The sequence below is a fragment of the Pristis pectinata genome, chromosome 15, assembly GCF_009764475.1.
Source record: "Pristis pectinata isolate sPriPec2 chromosome 15, sPriPec2.1.pri, whole genome shotgun sequence".
NCBI classification, from domain to species: domain Eukaryota; kingdom Metazoa; phylum Chordata; class Chondrichthyes; order Rhinopristiformes; family Pristidae; genus Pristis; species Pristis pectinata.
In genome coordinates this window covers 22349781-22375146 of record NC_067419.1, presented here as the reverse complement: position 1 = coordinate 22375146, position 25366 = coordinate 22349781, and the positions used below count along the sequence as shown (strand labels likewise).

At 42.4% G+C, this 25366-nt stretch overlaps 1 protein-coding gene across 4 annotated transcripts in view; it reads right to left on the bottom strand.

Moving 5' to 3' along the window:
* Positions 1-22245, bottom strand: part of LOC127578277 (solute carrier family 13 member 4-like) — a 60957-nt gene extending 38712 nt beyond the window's left edge. For 2 of the 4 annotated variants that reach the window (XM_052030083.1, XM_052030084.1), the window contains exons 1-2: positions 21588-22245; positions 4417-4548 (exon numbers count right to left, since the gene is read on the bottom strand). In XM_052030083.1, the coding sequence (XP_051886043.1) occupies positions 4417-4548; positions 21588-21686 (231 nt within the window). In that variant the 5' untranslated portion in view covers positions 21687-22245. Of the gene's footprint in view, positions 1-4416; positions 4549-4808; positions 4885-4904; positions 4998-21587 lie in introns of those variants that run through there. The other 2 variants (XM_052030085.1, XM_052030086.1) reach the window with 2 other exon arrangements.
* Positions 22246-25366: the final 3121 nt, after the last annotated feature.

Here is a 25366-nt window from a genome sequence, read left to right as displayed (position 1 = left end):
CTCAGTGGACACTGAACACGAGACTAAAATACTGTGTCTCAGCAGAACCATGTAACCCAGTGGTGGCTCTACAGATTGTGCAAAATGCAGTGGATTTATTAATGAATTATTGCCTTTACACAAGTTATCTGAACAGAAACAAAGAATCTGAAGCATATTAGGTTAACACCAACTTACACCAAAAGCTTTCTTAGCATTCAAAATTAATTGCTCACAGAGCATTAGCCGGTGGAAAACTCACACTCTTTTAAACATAATCTATACTTATCCTTGGGCTCATTGTACCTTGATTTAAACAAATAAATGGAAATCAGTTATGTTCTTTAAACATGACTGTATATTTTACAAATATAATTTTGCAGATGGAAGAAAGTGCAAGTCGCAGTAGTATGCTGGATGTGACAGGTTCTAAAAGACAGGTGCTTAAGTGTTGCTCTCAGTGTACGGAATTTTCAATACGTCACAATCCGTAATTCACCCCTACCAAGACAAAATTTACAACAACTTCGACACAGGCTCCTAACACTCTACGTCCATGAGCTGCTTAATATACAAAGAACAAATTGTTTCTTTATCCTTGCATTACACAAACACACAAAGCACAAATGAGTGAACCAATCTAAATCGGTTGGAGTGAGAAGTGAACATTTAATTAATAATAGAGCCACAGTACTCATTGGAAGTAGTAACTGACAGATCCAGATTAGTCTCAATTTTCATAAGGAATGAATGTTGGAGCAAAAATCAAATAGTGTGCACACCCACACAGCTGAGTACCATTACATAACTCTGTCTGTTACTGGAGTCAGCAATATTTGCATAGAGTGGAAGCTTATCAGTTACTGGATGCAATGTTGCATGATGCTGAAATTATTCTTTTATTTAACCAATAATTATAGAATCACTGAAATCGGGAAGAATGTTGACTATAGGTTGTGAAAAGAGCAGGAATTCATGTTTTTTTTCAACAACTGGACTGTTAATTAGTGGATTGAGATCCAGATGTTCTGAACATTATCTCCACACTTCAACCTCATTGTTCTTTTTGTCCTTATACAATAATCTCAGACTAATAACATTAGTGCAACTGACCCAGCTGACAGAAACGTTTACAGTTCCACAAGATATTAAAAAATGCTTGAAGAGAGTGTAATAGCTGATAGACAGTAAAAGTGGGTGGCAGGTTCTGGTGGTAGCACAAGAGGAACCGATCCCTTTTATCTGAAGGGGATGCAAACCTCACCTGACAAGAACAAAACATCAGACCTCAGGGCACAAGCTTTGAAAAGAACAATGTTTTTACAGTATGATGCTTTGTTATAGTCCTGAAGCAGTTTATAAACAGCCATTACCCATATATGCACTATGATAAGACTCAAGATCAGAAGCTACTAATCCACCAAAAGGCATCAAACAACTCCAGTCTCTTGCAGCAGAGACCCTCCAGACAAATCTTGCAACTTTTAAAGAATGCTTCTCCTGTTGTTCAAGAGATTCTCTCTCTCTCCTGGTTCAGATTTACCAGCCACAGATAGAATGTGGTTGACCAGGAGTAAAGCAAATCCTTTTATGGTGTTGGATATTCTGCCACACAAATCTATGGCAATGCTGAGACTGTGGTCAGGATCGGAAGCATGCATGGAATATGCATGAGCGATGCAGCCTTCAGGATGATGAAACCAAGACTTTTGAGCAAATTGTGAGAAAATTGACAGGCCTAGTGTTCTGAAACTGGTTAAGTTGGAAGCTGAGACACAAGGCCCCTACTCATGGAGACCTGTCATCTCTATTCCAAACACAGCAGCATGTATTTCATGTATTTCTATGAGTGAATACAAAGAAATAACGAGATCAGGTTCTACATCCCGTCAGTCGCACACTATCATGGCAGTGTAGTGAGTTTTCAGTGTTAATTTTAACTGGAGTGAAACTTGATAATTAACATTTCCAGGTCATTTTACATCAGCTCAGGCATTTACCCACACTCTTACCATCATAATTCAATCTTGTGCATTATAGTACACTCGAATTTCTGAGCCAAGAAGGTGTAAGGCTGTCATGTAAAGCAATACAAACTGATTACAACTAAGGTACACTATGTCCAGAAAGCATTCTTGCTGTGGAACAGAATATTATCTTTTCTGTTCAATATGAAGTGAATGCAAAATAGAGAACGCAACTTATTGACATCATCTTGAAGATAAGAAATGAATTGTTAATGCAGTGGGGAGATTTTGGCTGGTTCATGCTATTGTCTCCACACATCATCATGCATTCTGCCTCCAAAAGAGAAGGCCTAATAACATTTTAATGCTCCCAAAAAACTAGCATACCTTGGATTTTTAAGCTGAGGCTTTCAATATCACTTTCAACATCAGGAACAATAATTTGATCACTCTGTAACTTTATAATATTTTATCCAATCCCTAATCTGAATTTCACTTTTGGGCAGAAATTTCCTTTGAAGTTCTAGTCATTCTAGAATATGATTAATTTTGTATTAATTCCCTCCACTGCTGCCACATGCTGAAACCTTGCCTTTGTGAAAATATCCATTCCTATCAGCATTGCCATTCATAAAAATCAGCATTTAAAATCATGTGCCACTTCTCCTCTGAAAATAATGATTTTAGTTGCTGGCTGTTTGGAAAAGAGTTCAGTTTGTAAGTTTCTCTTTGTTATTCAGGGTACGTTGAGTCATAATCATCTTTGATCATTCTTGTCCAAACCTTTACCAATGCATCAATGTCCATTTAAAAGTAAGTTCTGTAACATTCAAAATGTAAGCTGAACAATAATTTGCAGTTACCATGCCTTAGCTTCACACTGAAGGGAGAATTTTAGGGAATCATCAGTAATCACACACAAATCATTTCTCTTTTCTACCATTGCTACTGGACAACTCTCAACAACCTTCATACTTCATGTCCATTTCTTTTGTTCCTGTGCTCATTTCAAAATTACTTGATGTATTCTAAATCCTCTAGGGTAATATCTTCTTAAGTACCTTGTGTTCATCACTGTAATATGAGAACTATAGAAACTTATAGCAGAAAAAAAGACCAATTCTCAATTGACCTCAACTGGATCCCCAAAAGACACTTCCCTCAGTAGGCACGGTAGTGTAGCGGTTAGTGTGATGCTATTACAGCGCCAGAGACCTGGGTTCAATTCTGGCCGCTGTCTGTAAGGAGTTTGTACGTTCTCCCTGTGTCTGCATGGGTTTCCTCAGGGTGCTCTGGTTTCCTCCCACATTCCAAAGACGTATGGGTTAGGAAGTTGTGGGCATGCTGTGTTGGCGCCGGAAGTGTGGCGACACTTGTGGGCTGCCCCCAGAAGACTCCACGTAAAAGATGCATTTCACTGTGTGTTTCGATGTACAGGTACATGTGACTAATAAAAATATCTTATCTTATCTTATCTTAACATGATGATCTGAAAAACATTGCTAACATATCCAACTGCATACTACAACAGTGATGTATCTTATTCCTTTCACTGTGGCTCTTTCTAATATAGCACCATCATTCACTTTAACAATTCTTGAAATGTTTCAGCTGGAAAACTCTCAGTTATACCATACCGTAATGTCCTTTGATACGTCTCACTCCTCATTAGATACATGAAAATGTTGAACCTGTAGCGGTTGCTACCGCGGAATAAAACAAGACTCTACTCGGAGGATTGCCAAACAGAACTGGTTTATTTTCCCGCCTTGCGCGGGCCCTTTAAGGGAGAATGTTCCCGCCCAAAACAACCGGCAATGACGTAAGTCCTATGTCATCAGGACTTTGCCGCGCGCGGGTTCTCCCCGTCGCTCGGAAAGACGAGGCCCGCCGCCATCTTGGGCCTCGTCGCTCCGACGCCGCGCGACCCGACTGCCGAGCCGGTTCGCCCGACTAGACGGTGAGTCGCCACAAACCATCGATATTCTCTGAGCATCACTTTCCTTTTCAACATAGTACTGACTGGTGCACATCACAATGCTCTCTGTATTATTCCCTGACAGTCCTTGTTTTTCATTGTAACAAGTGTAATATACCACATAACCTCTGCACGCAGCTTGTTCATTGGGATCTCTGTCAATGTTGTCTCTGTTTCCACAGCAAATCCAAGGTATCATTTCAATATTACTCACATACCTGACACAGTTGCCTCATTTGTTCCTGCCATTATCACTGTTGAGGACACTATGTGGCATCACTTTCATTTTCTGAACTTGGGTGACACAATATTCATGTTAATTGTTGGGAACACAATATGGAATTCAGATGCTATTCTGGGATAATCATTGGGAAAATTGTTATTGCACCTGGTATGTGCAAAACCTCTTTGCTTTCATGAGTAATTGTTGCTACAATGGTATAAACAGGCACACACATAAATACATAAGACATGAATTGAATCTTTTCTTACTTCACTGGCCTTTAACACCCCAAACAATGGAAAGAGGAAAGCAGGAACCATTGCTGCTGCACCAAGTGGAACTGCCTCAGACACCCAGTACACGGCAGTGACTATAAGAACGTATGCACATTGAGCTTCCGGCTGAAAAACAGAAAGAGAACATTTACTCAGTTGACTCTGAGACAATGAGTATCACATCAGCAAGAATATTGGCGTGAGTGGCGCAGTGTGAAAATTTGAGCATAGTGAAAGCAGACTATGACTGGGTGACAAACATATCACCACAGCAGAAGCAATGGCACACAGCCAAGGCAATCCAAGACAACCACAGCAACCACATAGTGTCCAGGGAATCCAAGATATAAACAGCACAAGTGCAGACTGGGCCCAGAGAATCTTACACATAGCCATCACATGCACACTCTTCCCAGACGTTCCAAAATGTAACCGAAATGTGTGGCTCAGCAATCCAATGTATAACCAAAGCAGCTGCATACTATGTAGAGCAGTCCAACAGCCACTGAAAATTCTGCCCAGGCAATACAACTGATAACCATAGCAACCGCACACAGTTCCTGGGCATCCCTAGGTTTAGCAAGAGCAACAGCACAATGTGTCTGGGCAATCCAATGCATATTCACAGTAGCTGTACTCCACTGCAAGGCAGTCCAACACTTCACTGCAGTAACCCTGTACTGTGCCTTGACAACCTGGCACAGGACCACAACTGCACATAGTCCAAAGTATAACCACAACTTCCCACTGTACCCAGGCAACCCTTCATATAACCACAGCCGGTGCACATCACATGTAGGTAATCCATGTGTAACCACGACAACTGATTACTATGCTTTTATGGTCCGGTATACTGGCACAGCAATTGACCACTTAGTCTGGGCAATCCAGCTTTCAACAACAGCGACTGATCACTGCAACCATGATGTAATCTCAGCATCAAAACACATTGTCTGACAATCCAACATATATCCACAGCAACTACAGTACACACAATGCCCAAGCAGTCCAACGTGCTGCCATAGCAACCACACACTTAACTGGGCAATCCAATATCCAATCACAGCAAGTGAACACTATGACCTGGCCAACCAAATTAAAAAACGCAACAGCTGCACAATGTGACTGGACAACCCAATAAATAAACACAGCATTAATGCAAAAACCTGCAGATGCTGGAAAACACCACAGCAACAGCACCCCCGTGTTCAGACAGCACAACACATTACCACAGCAACTGCACAATGTATTTGGGCAGTACAACACATAACTAAAGCAACTGCACATTGTATCTGGGCAGTACAACATAGCACTGCACACTGTAACCCGCTAGTATAACATATAATTACAGCTACTGCATACAGTTATACATAACTACTAAATCATATTGCAATTTTAAATCAGCCTTCAACTTCCTAAACTCTTACAGATAGAAACCAAGTTTAGGCAATCTGTCTTCATAATCCCCATGCAATATTCACAGGACTGGAGTGTATTCTTCATTTTGCACTCCAGATGTGGTGTGACAAGCACTCTGCACAACTGAAGCATAACTTTGATTCCAATGTATTCCAGCCCCATTCCACAAATCATTAGCCCTTTTGATTACCATTTATATTTGCACCAGATATTATTGACTGTTTTACCTGGATTCACATTATCTATTTACTCCTTCATAGAACCTCTCTAATTTAAAAAGTCTGTTTTATTTTTACTTTATCAAAAGTGGATATACTGTCACTTAACTGAATTGAAATGCATCTGCCATAGCTTTGTTCACTCAGTTAACCTTCTTCCTTTGCAAACTTGGATTATGCATATTTTATTATCATGTGGACCCGAAAATGATCTGTGTATATCTATAATCCTAATCAATGAAGAAAGTGAATCCCAATATTCATTCGTGGAAGGATATTTTCACAGAGCCGTTTCATATTCCAAGGCCACTTTATGTTCAATAATATCCAAACCACAACTACTTGGTTCACTGTTGGACCTAGTTTCTCATGCTGGATGAAGACACAGGCTGGAGTTTATTCTCAACATAGAACAGTACAGCACAGGAACGTGCCCGTTGGCCCACAATGTTGTGCTGAGCTAATTAAATAGTAATTAAGTGCCTAACTGAACTAATCACTTCTGCCTACACAATGTCCATATCCGTCCATTCTCTGCACATTCATGTGCCTACCTAAGACCCTCTTAAACACCTCGATCATATTTGCCTCCACTACCACCCCTGGCAGCGCATTCCAGGCACCTACCACTCTGTGTAAAAAAACTTGCGCCGCATATCTCCTTTGAACTTAACCCCTCTCACCCTAAATGATTGCCCTCTAGTATTAGATATTTGGACACTGGGAAAAAGATACCAGCTGTCTACTCTATCTATGCCTCATATAATCTTATAAACTTCTATCATCTCTCCCCTCTGCAAAATCCTCACAACCTACCTGGACACCCCCTACCAGGTCTGGACTCGTACAATACCCGCCACCTCTCCCACCACCCCCACCGCCCCCCCCCCCCAATAACATTCCTAGACTCACATAATCCCCTCCCCACCTTGCTTGGACAAACACAATATCTCACACAGCCCAGACTCACCACTTCCCTAACATTCCACCCCCACCCCTACATGGACACTGAGCACTCCTAACTCTGCCTGGACGTACACATTTGTTGACTCCCCTCCCCCCAGTTCCTGCTTATTCTCACCCACCGTGTAAACCCCATCCAGACTTGCCTCGACTCACACATTACCTGCCCAGATTCACTCCTGCACTCTCCGACTCTGCCAACACTCAGCCCTTCCAACCCCCGTCACCACCTGAACAGACCCCTAGAAACAGACCCCTGACTCCAGCACCCCACTCCACCTCCACAGATCATCCCATCACCCTGACTCCACATAAACAGACCCCTCCCCCCACTACCCTCACTTTGCCTACTCTCAGAAGCCTTCCCCCTATCACTGGCACCCCACCTAAACCCAGATCACCACACCCCACTTAAGCAGACTCCTGCCCCTCCCAACCTCACCCCACCTAGACTCAGACAATCCCCACACAGCCCCCTGCAAACCAGACAGACCCCTCAAACTGCCAACCCCACCCCACCTGAACTCACACAAAGGTCTCAAACTTTGGTGAGATAGCAGTGGGCAGCTTGTTCCAGTAGGATTGTCCTTCAGCACAAACCTGTGCTTTATGCAAAATAAAAAGGAAAGGGTGTTCCTTATCAAAAGGAACACTATTTAATATCAAACACATTCTTATCTAATGAATTCTCCTGAGTAGTGGATACTGGCTATATTTTCTGTCTATGTAACATGCACACAATGGTGGGAGGAAGAAAAACAGCAGGCAACCTGCCTAACAGAGTTTGAGTACACAATGATGAAACAAAACCTTGCTCATCAAAGATGAAGAAATATTATGTAACATTGGAACCCTAGGCAATTTCTGAACAATTTACCCTGGTTGGAATATGTTTATAGAATTCAGGAGGCCTTTAGAGGGAGTGTGTTGACACCAGGGAGCAATAGAAGAGTGCCTTGATGAATTGACAAGCTGGATTAATGAACAGAAGGACTTCAATAATGTGGTAAATACAACCCAGATGCTTAAAATGAAAGCATTGGTGTAGGAGACTGAAGGGTGACCTCATAGAAGTTTATGAAATCATGAGGGTTATGGATGAGGTGCATTATCATAGTCTTTTCCCCAGGGTTGGGGAATCTATAACTAGAGGGCACGGATACAAGGTAAGAGGGGAGAGATTTAAAAGATACACAAGAGATAATTTCTTTACACAGAGGGTGGTGAGTACCTGGAATGAGCTGCCAGAGGAGGTGATTGAGGAGGTTACAATGGCAACATTTAAGAGGCATTTGGATAGGTACCTGGAGAGGAGGGGCTTGGAGGGTTATGGGCCAAATGAGGACAACTGGGAGTTGCAGAGAGGAAGTTGTGGTCAGCATGGACCAGTTGGGCCAAAGGGCCTGTTTCCATGCTGTATTACTCTATGACTCTATGGTGTTATGCTAAGATGTATCATCAGAGAGTTCTGGGCATAGTGTGGATGGATCACTAATTGCACCACCACACTAGAAAAGAGATAAGAGGATCTTTAGATGCATAGCCTGGTGTGAGAGTACAAATCCCAGGAAGTGAGATTATCTGCTTGAAAAACTGGAGTGAAAATACAATGACCTCATTTTTCTTATTCTCACAATGAAATATCTACATGCAATATCTCCACAGTTACAGTGGCTGGTTTGCAATAGTGATGAGTAATTAAAGACTAAATAGCTACCAAAATTATATTTTTATTCTAGGATACCAAATTTATTCCCTATTGTATTTGTTTGGAGAACAATTTATTCAAAAGCAAGGAAGGAAATGACTTAGTATCTGTTATGGTTTCAGGGTATCCTAAAGCATTTTACAACTAATTTTTAAAGAGTACGTGTAGTTGCTTAGTAGGAAATGCAACTGTCAATATACCCTAAGCAAGATACTTCAAGCATCACTGAGCTAAATAATTGGATCAGCTGTTTTGTCGCTGTTAGTTGAGTGACGTTGGTCAGACATCGGGTATCCTGCAGTCAAGTGACACCAATTGACTCCCTGAAGCCTTTCTAACATCTACAAGACAGGGATAATATTCCATTTGCTTTCATCTGCCTGAGCGAAGAAGACCCAAAGCATCCATCTCAAAGCAGCCTGATTGAATGCTGCCTCATTCACCTCCTTCAACATTCACTCCCTCCAGTATCAGCACATTGTGTGCCACCTACAACTCCCCAAGGTTCCTCCACAGCACCTCCCAAGCCACCTGGATGGAGAAGGACAGTGAGAATAAGTATTCTTCTAGGTCACATTGGTTGGAAATGTGATGTTGTTCTTCATTATCACTGACGAAGATCCCAGGACCTCCTTTCCAACAACACTTTTGCAGGAGTTTCAGCACAGGTCCAGCAGCCATTCAAAAAGGGGGCTCCATCTTCCTTCTCACAGATGGCAAGTGACACAGCCAGTGTAGGCACCGCCTCACAGCTCCGGTGACCTGGGTTCGATCCTTACTCCTGTGATGTCTGTGTGGGAGTTTGCATGTTCTCTCTGTGACCCCGTAGGGTTCCTCCAGGTGCTCTGCTTTCCTCCCAGATCACAAGGATATGCAGGCTGGGAGTTAATTGGCCACTCTAAATTGCCCCTGGTGTGTAGGTGAGCGGTAGAATCTGGGGTAACTAATGGGAATGTAGGGAGAAATAAAACTTAAAAAATAAAAAGATGAAAATGGATGTGTAGAATTAATGCGGGTGGGAGTTTGGTTGCTGGCACGGATGGGGCGGCTGAAGTCCTTTCTCCATGCTGTGTGACTCTACCACAATTATAGATGAGAAGTAAATGATGTCCTTGTCAGGAATTGGCACATTATGCAAATGAACAAAAAAATATCAGACTAGTCTCAAGCATTCCTCCCTGCTGTCACATTAACGCAATGAAAGCCATTTTCCTATCTAAGTTCATCCATGTAGAATGACTCTCATGTCCCCATTATAATTTGTCATGGGGTCTTAAGTCCATTCTCTCTGCAATCTTTACTTAAAGAGGAATTTGCTGATATCAGACCGAAATTTAATTCTCACAAGTTTGAACCTCTGGCTCCTTCTCCAATTTTACCATTGTCCTGTTTGCTAACCTCTCTGTCAGTTGAACTTTGCCTTTTTCCTATCCAGCTTCTTTATCTTTTAACTCTTCATTGACTTTTCTATTTTTACATTGGGTCCGACAACATTGCCGTTCCTGTTTTCCACATTAGCTCTTTGTTCCCTTCAGTCTCTCAGAACCAGTAATGTATTGATTCGAGAAGCAATCCTGAAGGCAGTCTAAAAAATCTCCATTGATGGCCTCTTATAGAGTTCATTTCTGTTAAGGCTTTCCATGTGGATTCTGCCTTTAGAATAATTTCACATTTGAACAGGGGAAAACAGAAGCAAGGGAAAGGTCCAGGCCTCTTGGGGAATTGAGGGCTACATGAAACTGGCACAGAGGAGGTGAGGCCTGGTGCAGATCAGCCGTGATCATGAATGGCAGGGTAAGCTTGAAGGGCCAGACAGCCTACTCCTGCTCCTATTTTCTTATGTGTTCTTGTGTATTCAACCCCTTCAGCCTGTGCAGCTGTTTAATTAGACCACAGTGGATCTGCATTTGAATTATTTACCCTTTTGTTCCTTATGTATTGATACACCCATCAAAGAAAAATATGATCATCCTCATTTTTCAATAACTCAATTGATCCAACACCAACAACCACTGAGCTCCAGCAACTGGTTCAGTCCTACCTCAGGCGCTATCTGTGGGGAGTTTGCATGTTCTGTGTGAATGTATGGGTTTCCCCTGGGTCCTCTGGCTTCATTCCATATCCCAAAAGATATGCTGGTTGGTAGGTTAATTGCCCACTGTTAATTACCCTGTGTAGGTGGCAGGAGGAGAATTAGGTGGGAGTTGGTGGGCATGTGAGAGTTAATAAGCTACAGGGAAATGGTGGGGGATGAGAATGATGTGATTGCACTGAGAGCCACAAAGACTCAGGGGGCTGAATAATTCCCCTCTGTTTCGTAAGGAAATATAAGATAATCTTTATGGTATGAGTGTTCCACATTTCTATTAGCCTTTGGGTTAAGAAGTACTCCCTAATTTCATTTCTGAAAGGTGCACATTTAATTTTAAGATTTTTTATTTTGGATTTCCTCCACTGATATAAATTGCATCTCCTCTACTAAATCAAGGTCCTCAATGCAATAACCTTTCAAAATTCTAATCTCAAGGGAATATAAACCAAGTTCACGCAATCTCTCCTCAGAATCTACATAGAACAGTACAGCACAATACAGGCCCTTCGGCCCACAATATTGTACTGACCTTCAAACCTTGCCTTAAGTCTATCTAACCCCTTCCTCCCACATATCCCTCTATTCTAAATTCCTCCATATGCTTATCTAGTAACCTCTTGAATTTGACCAATGTACCTGCCTCCACCACCGCCCCAGGCAGGCATTCCATGCCCCAACCACTCTCTGGGTAAATAAAACCTTCCTCTGATATCTCCCTCTAAGCTTCCAGGGTGTTTTCAGAAAACTGCACTGTATCTGCCCTTCAAGCCAATAAAATTCCTACATGACAGTGTTCAACACCCCAGATGGAGTTTGCTAAGAACTTGTTCAAATGAAGCACAACCTCCTCTGGTTTATGTTCTTGAGATAGTTTTGTGCATTCAAGCTTTCTGATGGAATCCAAATCAACATAATTTTTTTTTCCACATTCTGTCTTTCCTAGAAAATCTTTCCCAAAATCTTTACTGGTTTTGTGAAGAATGGTTCAGATCTTTGAAGGCTTTTCAATGTGGAGAGCAGAAGATTCCACTTTCAGAACCAATGAAGCCAACGTGTAATCAGTAGAATCTGCCACAGAAGCTGCTGGATGGGGTGGGCCGGTGTGTAGTTTGGAAGTTGGTGTGCAGTTTGGAAGGTGGTGTGCTCCTTCAACAATTTACTCTTGGCTTTTGCGTGATCCCAACAAATGGACGCAATGTTCTCAATGTAATTCTCAATGCTCCTTCTCTATTTTGAAACAGTCAGAAGGGCAAGGAGAAGGCTTTGAGAGCATCTAAATCTGTTTTAGGCATATGGTGCCAGGGGCACGAAAGATGTGACCTACCCATTGGAGCTAATTAAGTGCAATTGGCCCTCAGTGCTGGGGATTTGGCCCAGGAGAGGACACTGCATTGGTTCACATAACCAATTAGTTCACATAACCTACCAGAGGATTTGGAGAATCTTGCAGAGCCAATGTTGGTGGTATCTCTCTGCTGCTTTAATATACTTACTGCAGATGGTCCATGTCTCTGAAATGTACTGGAGGGCACGATCACTGCTGCCTGGTAAACCATGGGTTTTGGGCTGAATTTGAGAACTTAATCAGAATAACCCAATATTCTGTTCTGTCAGAGACACAAACATGGCAACTCTCTTGATCCAGGCAATGTCACCTGTTATGTTATACTATCATCTGACTGAGAGACCACAAGGATGTGTGCATGAGCCATGCGGTGATGACTGTTGGATTGACCACTACCCAACCCACTTTGTTACATCCATCAGTCTGACTCAAAACAATGGCAGCAACAGAAATACTGCTGCAAGAATGTCCATGCTCAGGTGTCTAGATCGCTCTCCTCAATGACATCTCACAGGCAACTTAACAAACCCCAACCAAAGGGAACTACAGAACTTTCACTACATCTCTTGAAGTCTACTATAGTACGAACTGTGAAGAGACTCTTGGGTTTTCTCTCAGGAACACCAGGACTTGTTTATTGAGAATGACCAAGAGATCAAGGAGATAACCAAATGCAAAGGCAAGGCATTCTTAGCTTGGAAACTCCAGGGAAAGCAAACAACTCTACAGGCACCTGAAGGATAAGATCCAACATAAATATTGTGACCTAAAGAACAGATGGTGGGTGGAAGGAGTGCAGCAGGTCCAGCAACTCACTGATAACCATGAATTCTTCAGCACTGTCAGGGTCATCTACAGTCCAAACACTGGAGGCCCCTGCCCTGCTGAGAATCAAGAATAGGGGTGAACTTATCAGTGAGAGAGCCAGTGAGCACCATCAGAAGGAACACTTCTTTAACTAAGCTGTTGGTCCACCTGCCTTAATACTTTCTTTTGTGGTAAATTTTGTTTAAGAGTACTCTTTGGGTCAATTTCTCATGCTAAAAGTTCTGTCTGAATACATGTTGTAAGTGATGAACTACTGCATGATAGAGATCTTTGTATGGTGTAGACTCACAACATGCATGCCCAGAAGTTGGACCTATTTGCCTATGTTTTAGTGCACAAACATTGCATGAAAGCGATTTCCGTATTTTAGGTTCTGCGGACAATAATTTTCAGGTTGATTAGTATCTATCGGGAAATTGGAGCAAGAATTTCTGGGCATAATCCATAATAATACTCCTGATTTTCCAAGTGCCAGAAACACATCAAATTATGTCATCCAGGACATAGTGCAACAGAAATTGGATGTTAAAGGTGCAACCCATGACCTGCATGCTTAACCTACAAAGGCGAAGAGAAAAACCTGCAGAAAGAACAAGGATTCACTCTTTTCAGCAAGCTACTGCTGCCTGCATCTTTCAGTTTTTTTTATTCACCAGCACATTGCTAGTAGTATTGCTGGATCTCATCATTCAAAGCAACCTTTCTATGTAATTCACAGTGGAGTTACTTGGTGTGGAACCACTCATGGCATGAGACCCCATCTGTGCAGATGACAGCGGGACGGGGAGGGGATGATGTGCTGTGAGAGTGGCTGACTACACTGAAGGTTTATTCCCCTCAATCACCTATCCCAGGTTTTCCTGCACTTCTGCAACTGCTTTTCCTGCAGTTGCTCCGTGGCTGCTATGGAGAGAGGTTTTTGCAGGCTCTGACCACCTTCTTATGCTATGCTCTGATGTGGCAGCTCTGACCTCTATTAGCAGCTGTCCTCCAGAGCTGTGCACATTGATGTTACATACAGGAATTGGGGAAGTTGAACTTTTTGCCCATTACCTGATATTTTGTGGGTCACCTGATGGCACTAACACAGCACCCATTTAGTGAATCAAAACAGAGTGAATTCCAATTTCTAGACCGCAATCTAAGACACTTCCTATCATAAAAAACATTTATGGAGTTGTTAGAAAAAGGGCTAGCAATCATGATGAATAATTAGCCCAGGGCCATTTGCCCTGGTGCAGGCAGCATGCAAACCTCTGCTGCCAGTTTATTGACATGATTGTACCGACCAGTGCTAACTGTGCTGCTAAGTAGATTAGCCTAAACAGAGGAAGAAGGGCTAATTCACTAATGTCCTTCAGGAAGGGAAATCTGCATCCTTACCCAGTCTGGCCTATATGTGACTCTAGACCATTCAATGTGGTTGGCCATTAACTGATACCTCTGATGACAATATCCTCACACCCCCAATCCCCCATCTGACATCTCACCACCCCTTCATTTTGCAGTCTCTGGTTTGCAAGCTGCAGATGTACACAGCCACTTGTTACATTCACTCCAATCAGCAGAACTCCAGTCTTGCAACCTTCTCCTTTCAGTTAGCCAAGAACGGCAAGCTGGACAGACAGTGATGTCAGAGCTGGAAGAGACTGAAGGTGAAGACACACTGCGCTTCAATCCAACATGGCCAGGCAACAGGAAGGATGCTGACACTGGGTGTAATTTAAAAGTTAACTAAAGAGCAGAACTGCGTGTAGTGAGTCATGGGCACTGATGGTCTGCTGCCAGAGGAGGGGGAGAAGGAAATCCTGCTGCCCAGATGGTACAACCCAAAACCAGAGCTGCTTGAGATGATCTTGCAAAGATATCCAAACTTCTTCCACTGCAATTCAGAATCCTTCCACCAACCACATTGCAGGCACTCTGAGCATGGGAAAGCAATCTAGGAATTGAGAGCATTTGTGGCTTCCCTTCTGCATTTCTACACGAGGGGTATGGAGGGTATGCTTGGGATGAGATCGGATTAATAAGGATTTTAGACCATTGGGGATGCAGTACATCAAGTAGTGTCTGATAGTCATGCAGTGGGTTGTACCTGGCATTTGAAGGTGCATTTATCAGATAATTCCAGTCCCTGCTTGGAAAGAACTAGTGGCAAATTGGTCCTTGTGTTGCTCTACAGCTGTAGGTCTGGGTGAAACATCATTTATTACAGTATTGAGCTCCCCTCTATTGCAAGCATTTCTTGGTGTATATGGGAGAATTGCTTCTAACAGAACCATGGTGGACATGGCCTCCTGCTAATTGTTCTGAATAGAAGATGGTTACAAATAAATTGTGTGCATTAGGTCAATCATAGTCAATTATGCCAGTTTGGTCACCAACTTGATTGATAGGGGAATTGCCCAAGCATCTCCCTATTGACAGCCTACATCTGTGTCACCATATGGAACCTTCAAGAAATGCCACGATCTATAATGACTTACCCAATGGTGCCATTTTAGCTGAACTTAAAAGGCTAAGTCATGAAATGGAAATGGTTGGACTAAGAAACTCTGAAGGAAACTCTTGCTCTGCGTCTAACCTGAACAAAATATAACTTACACCACAACATTGACTCTGAGAAAAAATGGTATTTCATTCTTAGAAATGACTTCTCACTAGATTGAAAAGACATCTTAAAATATATTATTTGGATTGTAAATGCATATTTGGTTCTCAAGTTAACTTACAGAAGGAGTATTACAGAAATATAATTAAGGCTTAATATGAATATTGAACTAATATTACACATACAATATTACTTCCAATTAACTTTTGTACATTATGGGAATATTTGATTCCTATCATCTGTGACACTTTGCCATGCAATTTGTATGTGCACTATTATAATTTTGCAGATATTTAATATATAGATCCATAAAATACTGGGCTACATCAGTCCTGAAGCAAGGTCTCAGCCCAAATTGTCAACCATCCCTCTGCATCCACAGATGCTGCCTGACCTGCCGAGTTCCTCCAGCAGTTTGCTTTTTGCTCCAGATTCCAGCATCTGCAGTCTCCTGTCTCTCCACTGGGCTGCATCTATGGTGTTACATTAATGTGACTGTAAAAGTTTTAATTGTTTTTACTCGTGGGATTTGACTCAGACTGCCATGTACTTACCTGTATGGTAATGTGAACCACCAGCAAATTGTGCGTCTTTTGCACACTTCCTAAAGATGGTCCTATCAATCCTTTGATGAGACAAGCCATGATACAAATAACAATACAATAAGTTAAATCGTGATTGGACTCATTTAATTGAACTGTGCAAACTACTGTCACCTCCCTGTACAAAGTAAAGACCCCATTATTCTTCAGCCTGTTGACTTGTACAAAGTATCCCTCCAACAGTATAGTTCTCACACAGCACTCAGTGGCCTGTCTACTTCTTCTCTTAAAGACCTGCCTACCCACACAGCATCCTGCTCAAAAAGTCTCCATGCTTGTTCTTTTACCCCTCACTTTTCACTGCAAACAAGTGAGGGCCAGTGCTTGGAATGAGGAGCTCTCCAGCACAATGAGCAACTATGGTTTATCATTTACTGAGACTGACTAATATATTACTCATTATCCAAAGTCAATGACGGAATAACATTTAAACCAGCTCATTAGCACCTTAACTATACATTGCCACAGATGTATCTGCTGAATCTCCCCTTTCTCCTCTATTTAGTTTGTGTGCTGCATAGAGTCTTTTACCTTGTCCTGCAGGTATACTGTAAGAAGGGTAAAGGTCCCAGAAAGTGAAGGCACTCAGGTTAGAGCCTCACTATACATGGACTGTGTCACCATTCTCTGCTCAGACAGATGGTCAAGCTGTGGATTGATGAGAATTTATGAGCATTTCAAATTGGCCCTAGGGGCCAGGGTCAATCACACAAAAGCAAGGCCATGTTCCTTCACAGCTGCTCTGACCAGTCCTTTGTTCCCTTCACCGAGAGGTCCCACTACAAAGTGCTGGGGAGCTGATTCAGAGCATCCACCAAGAACTGGGTGCAGGGTATAGATAAGGTAAAGAAAAAAATTAGTAATCTCAAGGGGCACTTGCTGACATTTATTTTAAACAGCTGCTTAACACAAGTCTCTATCCAGTTTTTCTATCCAGTTATAACTGAGTACTATGATGGATTATTTTACGGCAGTCATGGAAGTACATCCAGGATCTTTCCTTGTCCCCTTCCATTTTCTAATCTCTATGTTGTCCCTTGCCAGCACCATTCAAAAGTAATGCCAATTTTCACATGTATGTTGAGAGCATTCAGTGCTATCTCATCATCACCTTTCTTAACTCTTCTGTTACTTTTAAATTGCCACACTCCTTGTCCAACACCAAGTGCTGGATGGGCCATTATCTTCTGTCCCAGACACAAATTCCATTCCCGAACCACTGACTCCATCTTTCTGGCAACTGTGACACTGAATGAGACTTTACAAAACCTTGAGGTGAGCTTCCAACCTCATATCCTTAGCATCATGATGACTGTCTATTTCCACTTCTAGAATATCCCCACTAACTCCACCCCTGTATCAAGTTCTCTCCTGCCATAACTTTCAAACACACCTTCAGTACCATCCAGATTCTCCAGAGCAATGAGTGGGAAATCAGTACAACTCTGGGCTCCATAATGAACCAAATGGTGGTGCACATTCAAAAACAGTGACAAATTGTTGACTGCTTCTTTGAAGCTTCTGTATTCATATGGAAGCCCAAATTTACTCACTTACACAGGGAAATGCTAACTTTGTCCCAAACTCTGGGCCATCACATTCTTTCATTTCTTCAAACGGATCCTAACTCCCCATTAGTTCATGCAATCATGTGACCTCCTATCATTGTACCTCTCCCATATGCAATGGGTGGACGACTTAAATGTTGAATTGTTACTATTTATTGAATTATTGCTATAAATAAAATAGAAAATGTTTTTACTTTCTAATTCCAGTGCAATATTCTTTTTAATTCCAAAGTAACACATCAGATGGAATCTCATAATACAGAGCAAACTAAAGAAATATACTGGAATTTTCCCCCTTTAGGAATGGTCGGGAAAACATTTTGGGTGGTCAGATCCTGGGAAAATATTAGTGGATTCACTTTATAGAAACCCCATTAAGATTAAGATTATGCAAGGAAACATGGAGCCTGCTTGTGATCCAGAAAAACAGCACAGCAGTGACACAAACAACAACTCAGCCAATCAAAAATATTGGAGAATGCAAACTGAAAGATGTAGAATTAAACACTGAGCCAACGCCTACAGAGTTATCTTGTCACAAGCAGCTCTTCAGGATGTACACATTTTTTACATATTTGTGTATGTTTAAAAGCAAAGAGCAAAAAATACAAAAGTTAATTTTGGCACTTAATGAAAAGAATACAATAGTTTCATTTGGATGAGTCTGATGAACTTCATGAATTCCCAATAAGCTCAGCACACTTATAATTATTGGCACATTACATTCCCCAAGATGTCCATACTAAAAATTTCAATGCTATGCATATCACACTTCTAAAATCACACCAATCATTAATGCAATGTCAGTGTTCTCCTGTCTTCTGGCAAACTCCCCTGAAGAATACAGAAATTACACCCACTAGCCATCTGCCTGTTATCTCTCTGTCACTCAATACTTTTTCTTCAGAATACAAGAATTCCAACAGGTATGGTATATGATAGACAAAGTGCTTGACTGCATTCTAAATCTTTACTTTATCCTGTTTACTCATTTACCTCTTTATTAGAGATGGAGTACAAGTTGAAGAAACTTATCTCTTGTTATCTTTGTTGTTGAATGTAATCCTGAGAAAACCTGATACAGATTACAGTATGTAAGGTGCACTGAGACATGACCCATCAGCATTGTGTGATGAGATCAGATACCTGTTGCCCTTGATGTGACTTATTCCTCCATCAGCACATTCTTCTTAATTACATTTGTCTGTGCCTTTGCATCTTACTGATTCTAAAGTTTGTCCTAATTTCTTTGGGAATTGTTTAATTTCGAATGGGTCCAGAAAGGCAAGGGCTCAGGCTATTAAAAATGGCATGTACAAGTTGTGGCTTAAGTGCTTATTATCAGACCTTACATTTAACCATCAAGATTAGTTTTCTCAATCTTATTGAAAGGTCCCATGCTTTTATTGAAATCTTCAAATGACAATTGTGCTCTTTGATTAAAATCAAGAAATTGTACTGCTGAACCATAACGCATGGTCCTGTGACCATTCTCCCGACATCGGAGGAAGAATCCCAGGGGAAGAAGTGAAGATAAAGCACTTCAGATGGGTTCACCATACCAAATAACATCATGCCAGTTTAAAAAGCAAGGCACAGATATAATTGTACACAGTTTACCTCTGAAAACACAGGCAGCAGCTTAGTCTGAATAATTTTTTTCCTTTTGAAAGTGTTGAAAATTAGACAATCAAAGATTTGAAATTTTCCAAGAGTCAGTGAATAAATGCACAGTGTAATTGTGAACCAAAAGACCTGGTTGCAAATAGCATTCTTGCCACTGATTCAGAAAAGTGCTTCTATGACGTATGTGTGTTAAAGATCTTAAGGGACCTCACCTGATACATCTTAACATGTTTTCTCTCAATCATTACCACTAGAAATAGATTAACAGATCTTTCATCACATTGTTATTTGCAGGACAATGTAAGTGCAAAAAAATGGTTGCTACATTCACACAGTGAACAGACTACAGAGTAACTTATTCTGTATAAAGCATTTTGGGATATCTTTGAAAGACAAGGGCTGATCAATGTATTGCAGCACCATTTTCTATGTCCTCAGCCAGGATACTATAATTTGCCTCAAATACCTTATGCCAATGATGGGTAAAAAAAAAGTGGAGTTCCTTCCCAAGAAATGTTTGTAGATGTTTTTGGGGAGAAGCTTGGACACAGTTGTAATGCCTCAAAAGTAGAATAGCCAACATTAATATACACACCATGGGCAAATTGTAGACACAAGAGATTCTGCAGATGCTGGAATCTGGAGCAATACACTCAAAATGCTGGAGGAACTCAGCAGGTCAGGCAGCATCTATGGAGGGAAATAAACAGTCGACGTTTCGGCTCAAGACTCTTCATCAGGACTAACAGTTGACATTTTGGGTCAAGACCCTTCACCAGGACTGCTGTCCTTTTACAGATATCACTGATATGCGTGAAAGGATATCGGTGCCTTTGGAGATGTACTTTAGGTGATTCCTTATTCCATGAATTAGAGACAAGACCAGAGCTGAGATAAGAAGAGCCCACTGATTTTAACACCATTCATCTTTCACACCCCTAATCCTGACCCTGAGTACAAATGAAGGAAGTAAAATTCCAATCCTACAATCTGGGCCCTGTGTATAGAGGGGGTGCAGAAGGTTCATTCAGTAATGGATCTCAGTTTCCCCAAGAGTTCTCTGACAACTTTCTTCAAACTTGAAATTTTCTCCCTCATATTTAAATCTTACTCAGACTCCCCTCTCATTACTTCTATAACCGTCCTCAGTACTCCTTCCCCAGATACTCACCACCCTGACTCCAGTCTTCAGACCATGCCTGCTGGTGGTAGCTGTGCCTCCAACTGGTTCACCTCTGGCACCCCCTCCCTGACTCCTCACACTCCCCTCATTCTATACACCCAGCACTTTAACCCAGGTTCTGACCAGCCCTCTAATCTGTGATTGTATCTACTTAGAACCATAGAACATAAAACACTACAGCACAGAAAACAGGCCATTCAGCCCTTCTAGTCTGTGCCAAAACGTTATTCTGCTAGTCCCATTTACCTGCACCCAGTCCATAACCCTCCAGACTTCTCCCGTCCATGTAGCTATCCAATTTATTCTTAAAACTCAAGAGCGAGCCCACATTTACCACATCAGATGGCAGCCCATTCCAGACTCCCACCACTTTTTGAGTGAAGAAGTTCCCCCTAATGTTCCCCCTAAGCCTTTCCCCTTTCACCCTAAATCCATGTCCTCTCATACTTATCTCTCCTAATCTAGGTGGAAAGAGCCTACTCGCATTAACTCTGTCTATACCCCTCATAATTTTGTATCATCCTTCCTCGTCTTGAAAGTTACCTTCACAGAGCCATAGAATGGGTACGGGTGGGAGGAGGCCATCTGCTCTGGCCGTCTAATGGAGGGCCTCTCTAGTTCCACCCTTCCCCATTGAGAGCATCTCCACAATGACGACCCTTTGGAAATGCAACGTGTTATCGCAATATCCAGAGTTTCCACGCCGAATCCGAGTAGTTCATTCATCCTGAAGAAGTATACCAAGTACCAACCGCCACTAATCTAACAGCATCTGGAGGCTTTTAAATTATCCGTCACCCGACGATCTAATTTTCTTTATTGTCTAAATGCATCGTTTACATTACCTCATCAATGAAGGACTTTTAAATACGACACTCAATGATAATGAAGCAATATTTAGTTACCACCGTGCTTGCACTCGGGAAGGTGTTTTACAGGTTTTACAGCATCATGAGACATCACCTGGAACCGCAGTACTTTGCAATGAAATAGTGCACTTACACTGTCAGGGTAGAGGACAGGCAGGGGTAATGTCAGAAGAGGGATCAAGACGACCAGCAACAGCTTCCGGGCTCTCCAGATGTTCCTCAACATCCCCATAGTGTCTAAACAGTAAACCTTCTGGCCTTACTGAATGAGGGGGTTTCTCATTGGAAACGGTGGAATCGAGTGATGAAACCTGGTCCCTGAAGTAGATGGGAACCTCCTGAACTTGAGTGTTTGCTCTGGAGTCAGGAAACCCTTCCAAAACACCTGCCCAATTGATGATATCCAATTTTTCCCTCAGTTGTCTAAGATACGTTTTAACCAGTAATTCCACTCTAACTATCCACCGGTGTCCAATGTCTCTGGAATGGGGATAATTCCTCAATGTCTTCTTGCCAGATTTTTGCCTTGCCTTATGCTGTGTTGCTCAGCCCGAAAGCAACGTGCTCCCGTGCTGAGGTTTCCTCCGTGAAGTTTCAGAGCCGGTACCGGGCTCTCTCTCTCGTATCTCCTTCGCTGCGATCAGTTGGGGATCCACCAGTAACTTCCTTCGACTGAATTGAGATGTGGCAGGAACCAGCAACTCTTTATCTACCTGTCCTTCACCCTGACCCTATTTCTACCGCGACCCCTAAAACTTCTCAGAACTTTTCGCTTTTTATCAAAAGTTAATTTCAACCATGGCAAGACCCCGCCCACAAGCGGGGAATCCCCGCCAATCAGTGCATGACAAACACCTCTTCCATCCAATCAGACCGTGGCGCTTGTTTACAGACACCCGCCCCTGTATCATGTTGTCCGAGCTACTCAGGTGATCCATAGCGATTTGCGCCCGGACACAATGCAGAGTTAATATCCCTGCTCTTTAACCCCAGTGTGTGCCTAATCCAAGACACACTGGGGAACCTGGATCGCTTGTTTATTTGCTTGATACTCCTGGATAATTTGAAGAGATACTGGAATTAATGTGTGGTGAAAATTAACTGCAAATCGTATTAACTAATTATTCCACAGATATGGATGGAAACATTACTTAAAACTTGAAGAACTGTTTTAAATTCAATAAAGTAACTTAAAGCAAAACGGAATTTACAGGCAGCTTGCTCGCGCACTGGGTGTCCTGGGACAGGACAAGACGGGCGACCATACCATGAATGTCGATCCATCTGCAAGTAAAATTAATTAAATCATAAGCCACAGAGTTCTTCCACAGATAACCAAGGAAACTGGCTCCAATTTGCACATGCAACAGATTTATACATCTGAAAACGGGAAAAATATCCTGCAAACTCATGTAATGGAGACAAAAAGTGTCCATTAGTAAGTTCGTAATATTTAAAACCAATGGTCCTGTTTTCAGGTGAGCTCCATACTGAACTTCCCAAACAAATGTTTTTTTTTAAATATAAAAGAACATGCAAGGTTTATGTTTGTGTTTTGCAATACGGACCCCTTGGATATCGTTTAAAAGAATTTTCACCAGCAGCCAAGAAAGCTTCGGAAGTTGAAGGGCGAAGCTCATTGTCCGTCTCTTTCAGCTCATTGTTCAGCTTTCAGCCCACTGTCAGCTCCTTGCAGCAAAAGGAATACAAAGTGCTTGACATCTTAGTTTCTAATGCGCAGGCAGTTCCCCTCCATGGCAGATCAAATGCCCCTGGCAGGCTCTTCCCACTCTCTGTTCGGTATGGAGGACAGCATGGGGATCTTGGTGAAGCTGAGTCATGACAGAAAGCCTTGGTTTAAAGAACACATTTTGTATCCCATTCATGACATTCCAAGGCACTTTAGGGCGAAGGAAGTACTTTTCATGTGAGCCACTACTGTTATATGGGAAACACAATGGTCAGCATCTGCACGGCAAGATGGCACAAGCAGATAGTTAATCTGTTTTAGTAATGATGATCGAGGATAATATTCTCCTGCGCTCCTTTGGAAGAATTTTATGATTCTTTTTATGGCTATATGAGGAACAGATGAGCTTTGGTATAATATCACATCTGAAATTCTGCCTATCTGACAGGGCAGCACTCAGTCAGTACTGCACTGGAACATCTGCCTAGGTTTCCTGGAGCAACAAACATCTGCCAGCATCTGCAGCCTCTTGTGTCTCCAGCCTACGTTTCCTGCTTGTCTCTGGAACTTACGCCCATGACGTTTTGGGTGAGAGGCCAGAGGCCAAAATCTTTCCCACCCCCTCCCCCCACCACTCCCCAACACCCCACCCATTGCGCCACAGCTGATACCTTGCTGACGTATCAAAGAAGATGCCTACCTGGAGCTAAATCATGCAACACTATGGCTGAGAAAAGAATCAGATGCAGATAAAAGCTTTAATAAAATCCCCGAAAGTGGATGGTGTAAATAGGGATGGGGCTGGGGGAAGGACATCAAGAAAAAGCAACAAGATTCCAAGCTTCATTGGGCATTTAACCTGCAATTCAAAATATGCCATTCATGCAACTCCAGAAAAAGTTGGTGCTGTGCTGTTGGAAATTGGGTTCACCTAAAACAGGGCAATATTGTGCACATTTCTGGTCAATTTAGTACCCATTGGGAATTTCACCTTCTGATATTTTGGCAGGGATTTTGTTAGCACTTTTTTTCCTTTGTAAAACTCCCCCAGATAAAGCCAGTGGTGGTGTAACATAGTTCAAAGACTCAGCTGCCAGCCTAGATGAAAATGTCATCACCATTACGGACTTTAGCAGCAAATGTGTCAAGGACTGCGTACCAAAGAGGAAAATCCAGGTGTTCCCCAATGGAAACCATGAGTGAACTGAGAGATCCAATCCCTACTGAAGTCTACGACTGCAGCATTCAAATCAGGTGACCCTGATCTTGACAAGAAATCAAGGTACGACCTCCGTAAAGCTATCAGAGATGCCAAGAGACAATACCAGTCCAAAATTGAGTCTCAGACCAGGCGTCAGTTGTAGCAAGGCTTCCGTGCTGTAACAGGCTACAAAACAAAGTCGGGCAGCATCGCCAACAACAGCGCATCCCTTCCCGATAAGCTTAATGCATTCTATGCGTGTTTTGAACAGTAGGGACTGGTATGTCACCACCCACCCCAACAGCCTCCAATGCACCTGAACCCATGGTCACCGTTGAGGATGTAAGATCAGTCTTCCGGAGAATGAACCCAAGAAAAGCATCTGGCCTAGATGGTGTCCCTGTCCGTGTCCTCAGATCCTGTGCAGATCAGCTGGCAGGGTATTTGCAGACATACTTAACCTCTTCCTGCTTCAATCTGAGGTTCCCAGCTGGTGTAAGAAGACCACTATCATCCCGGCACCTAAGAAAAACAAGGTAACGTGCCTTAGTGACTACCGCCCAGTGGCTCTGACATCCACCATCATGAAGTGCTTCGAGAGGCTGGCCATGACATGCATTAACTCCAGCCTCCCTGACAATCTTGACCCACTGCAATTCGCCTACCACTGAAACAGGTCTACAGTGGATGCCATCTCCCTGGCCCTACACTCAGCTCTGGAGCACCTGGACAGTAAAGACACCTACATTAGACTATTGCTTATTGACTGCAGCTCTGCCTTCGATACTATAATTCCAAGCAAACTCATCTCCAAACTCCTAAACCTGGGACTCAACACCTCCCTTTGCAACTGAATCCTTGACTTTCTGACCAACAGACCGCAATCAGTAAGGATAGGCAGCAACACGTCCGGCATGATTATTCTCAACACTGGTGCCCCACAAGGCTGTGTCCTCAGCCCCCTGCTCTACTCTCTATATATTCATGACTGTGTGGCCAGATTATGCTCTAACTCCATCTA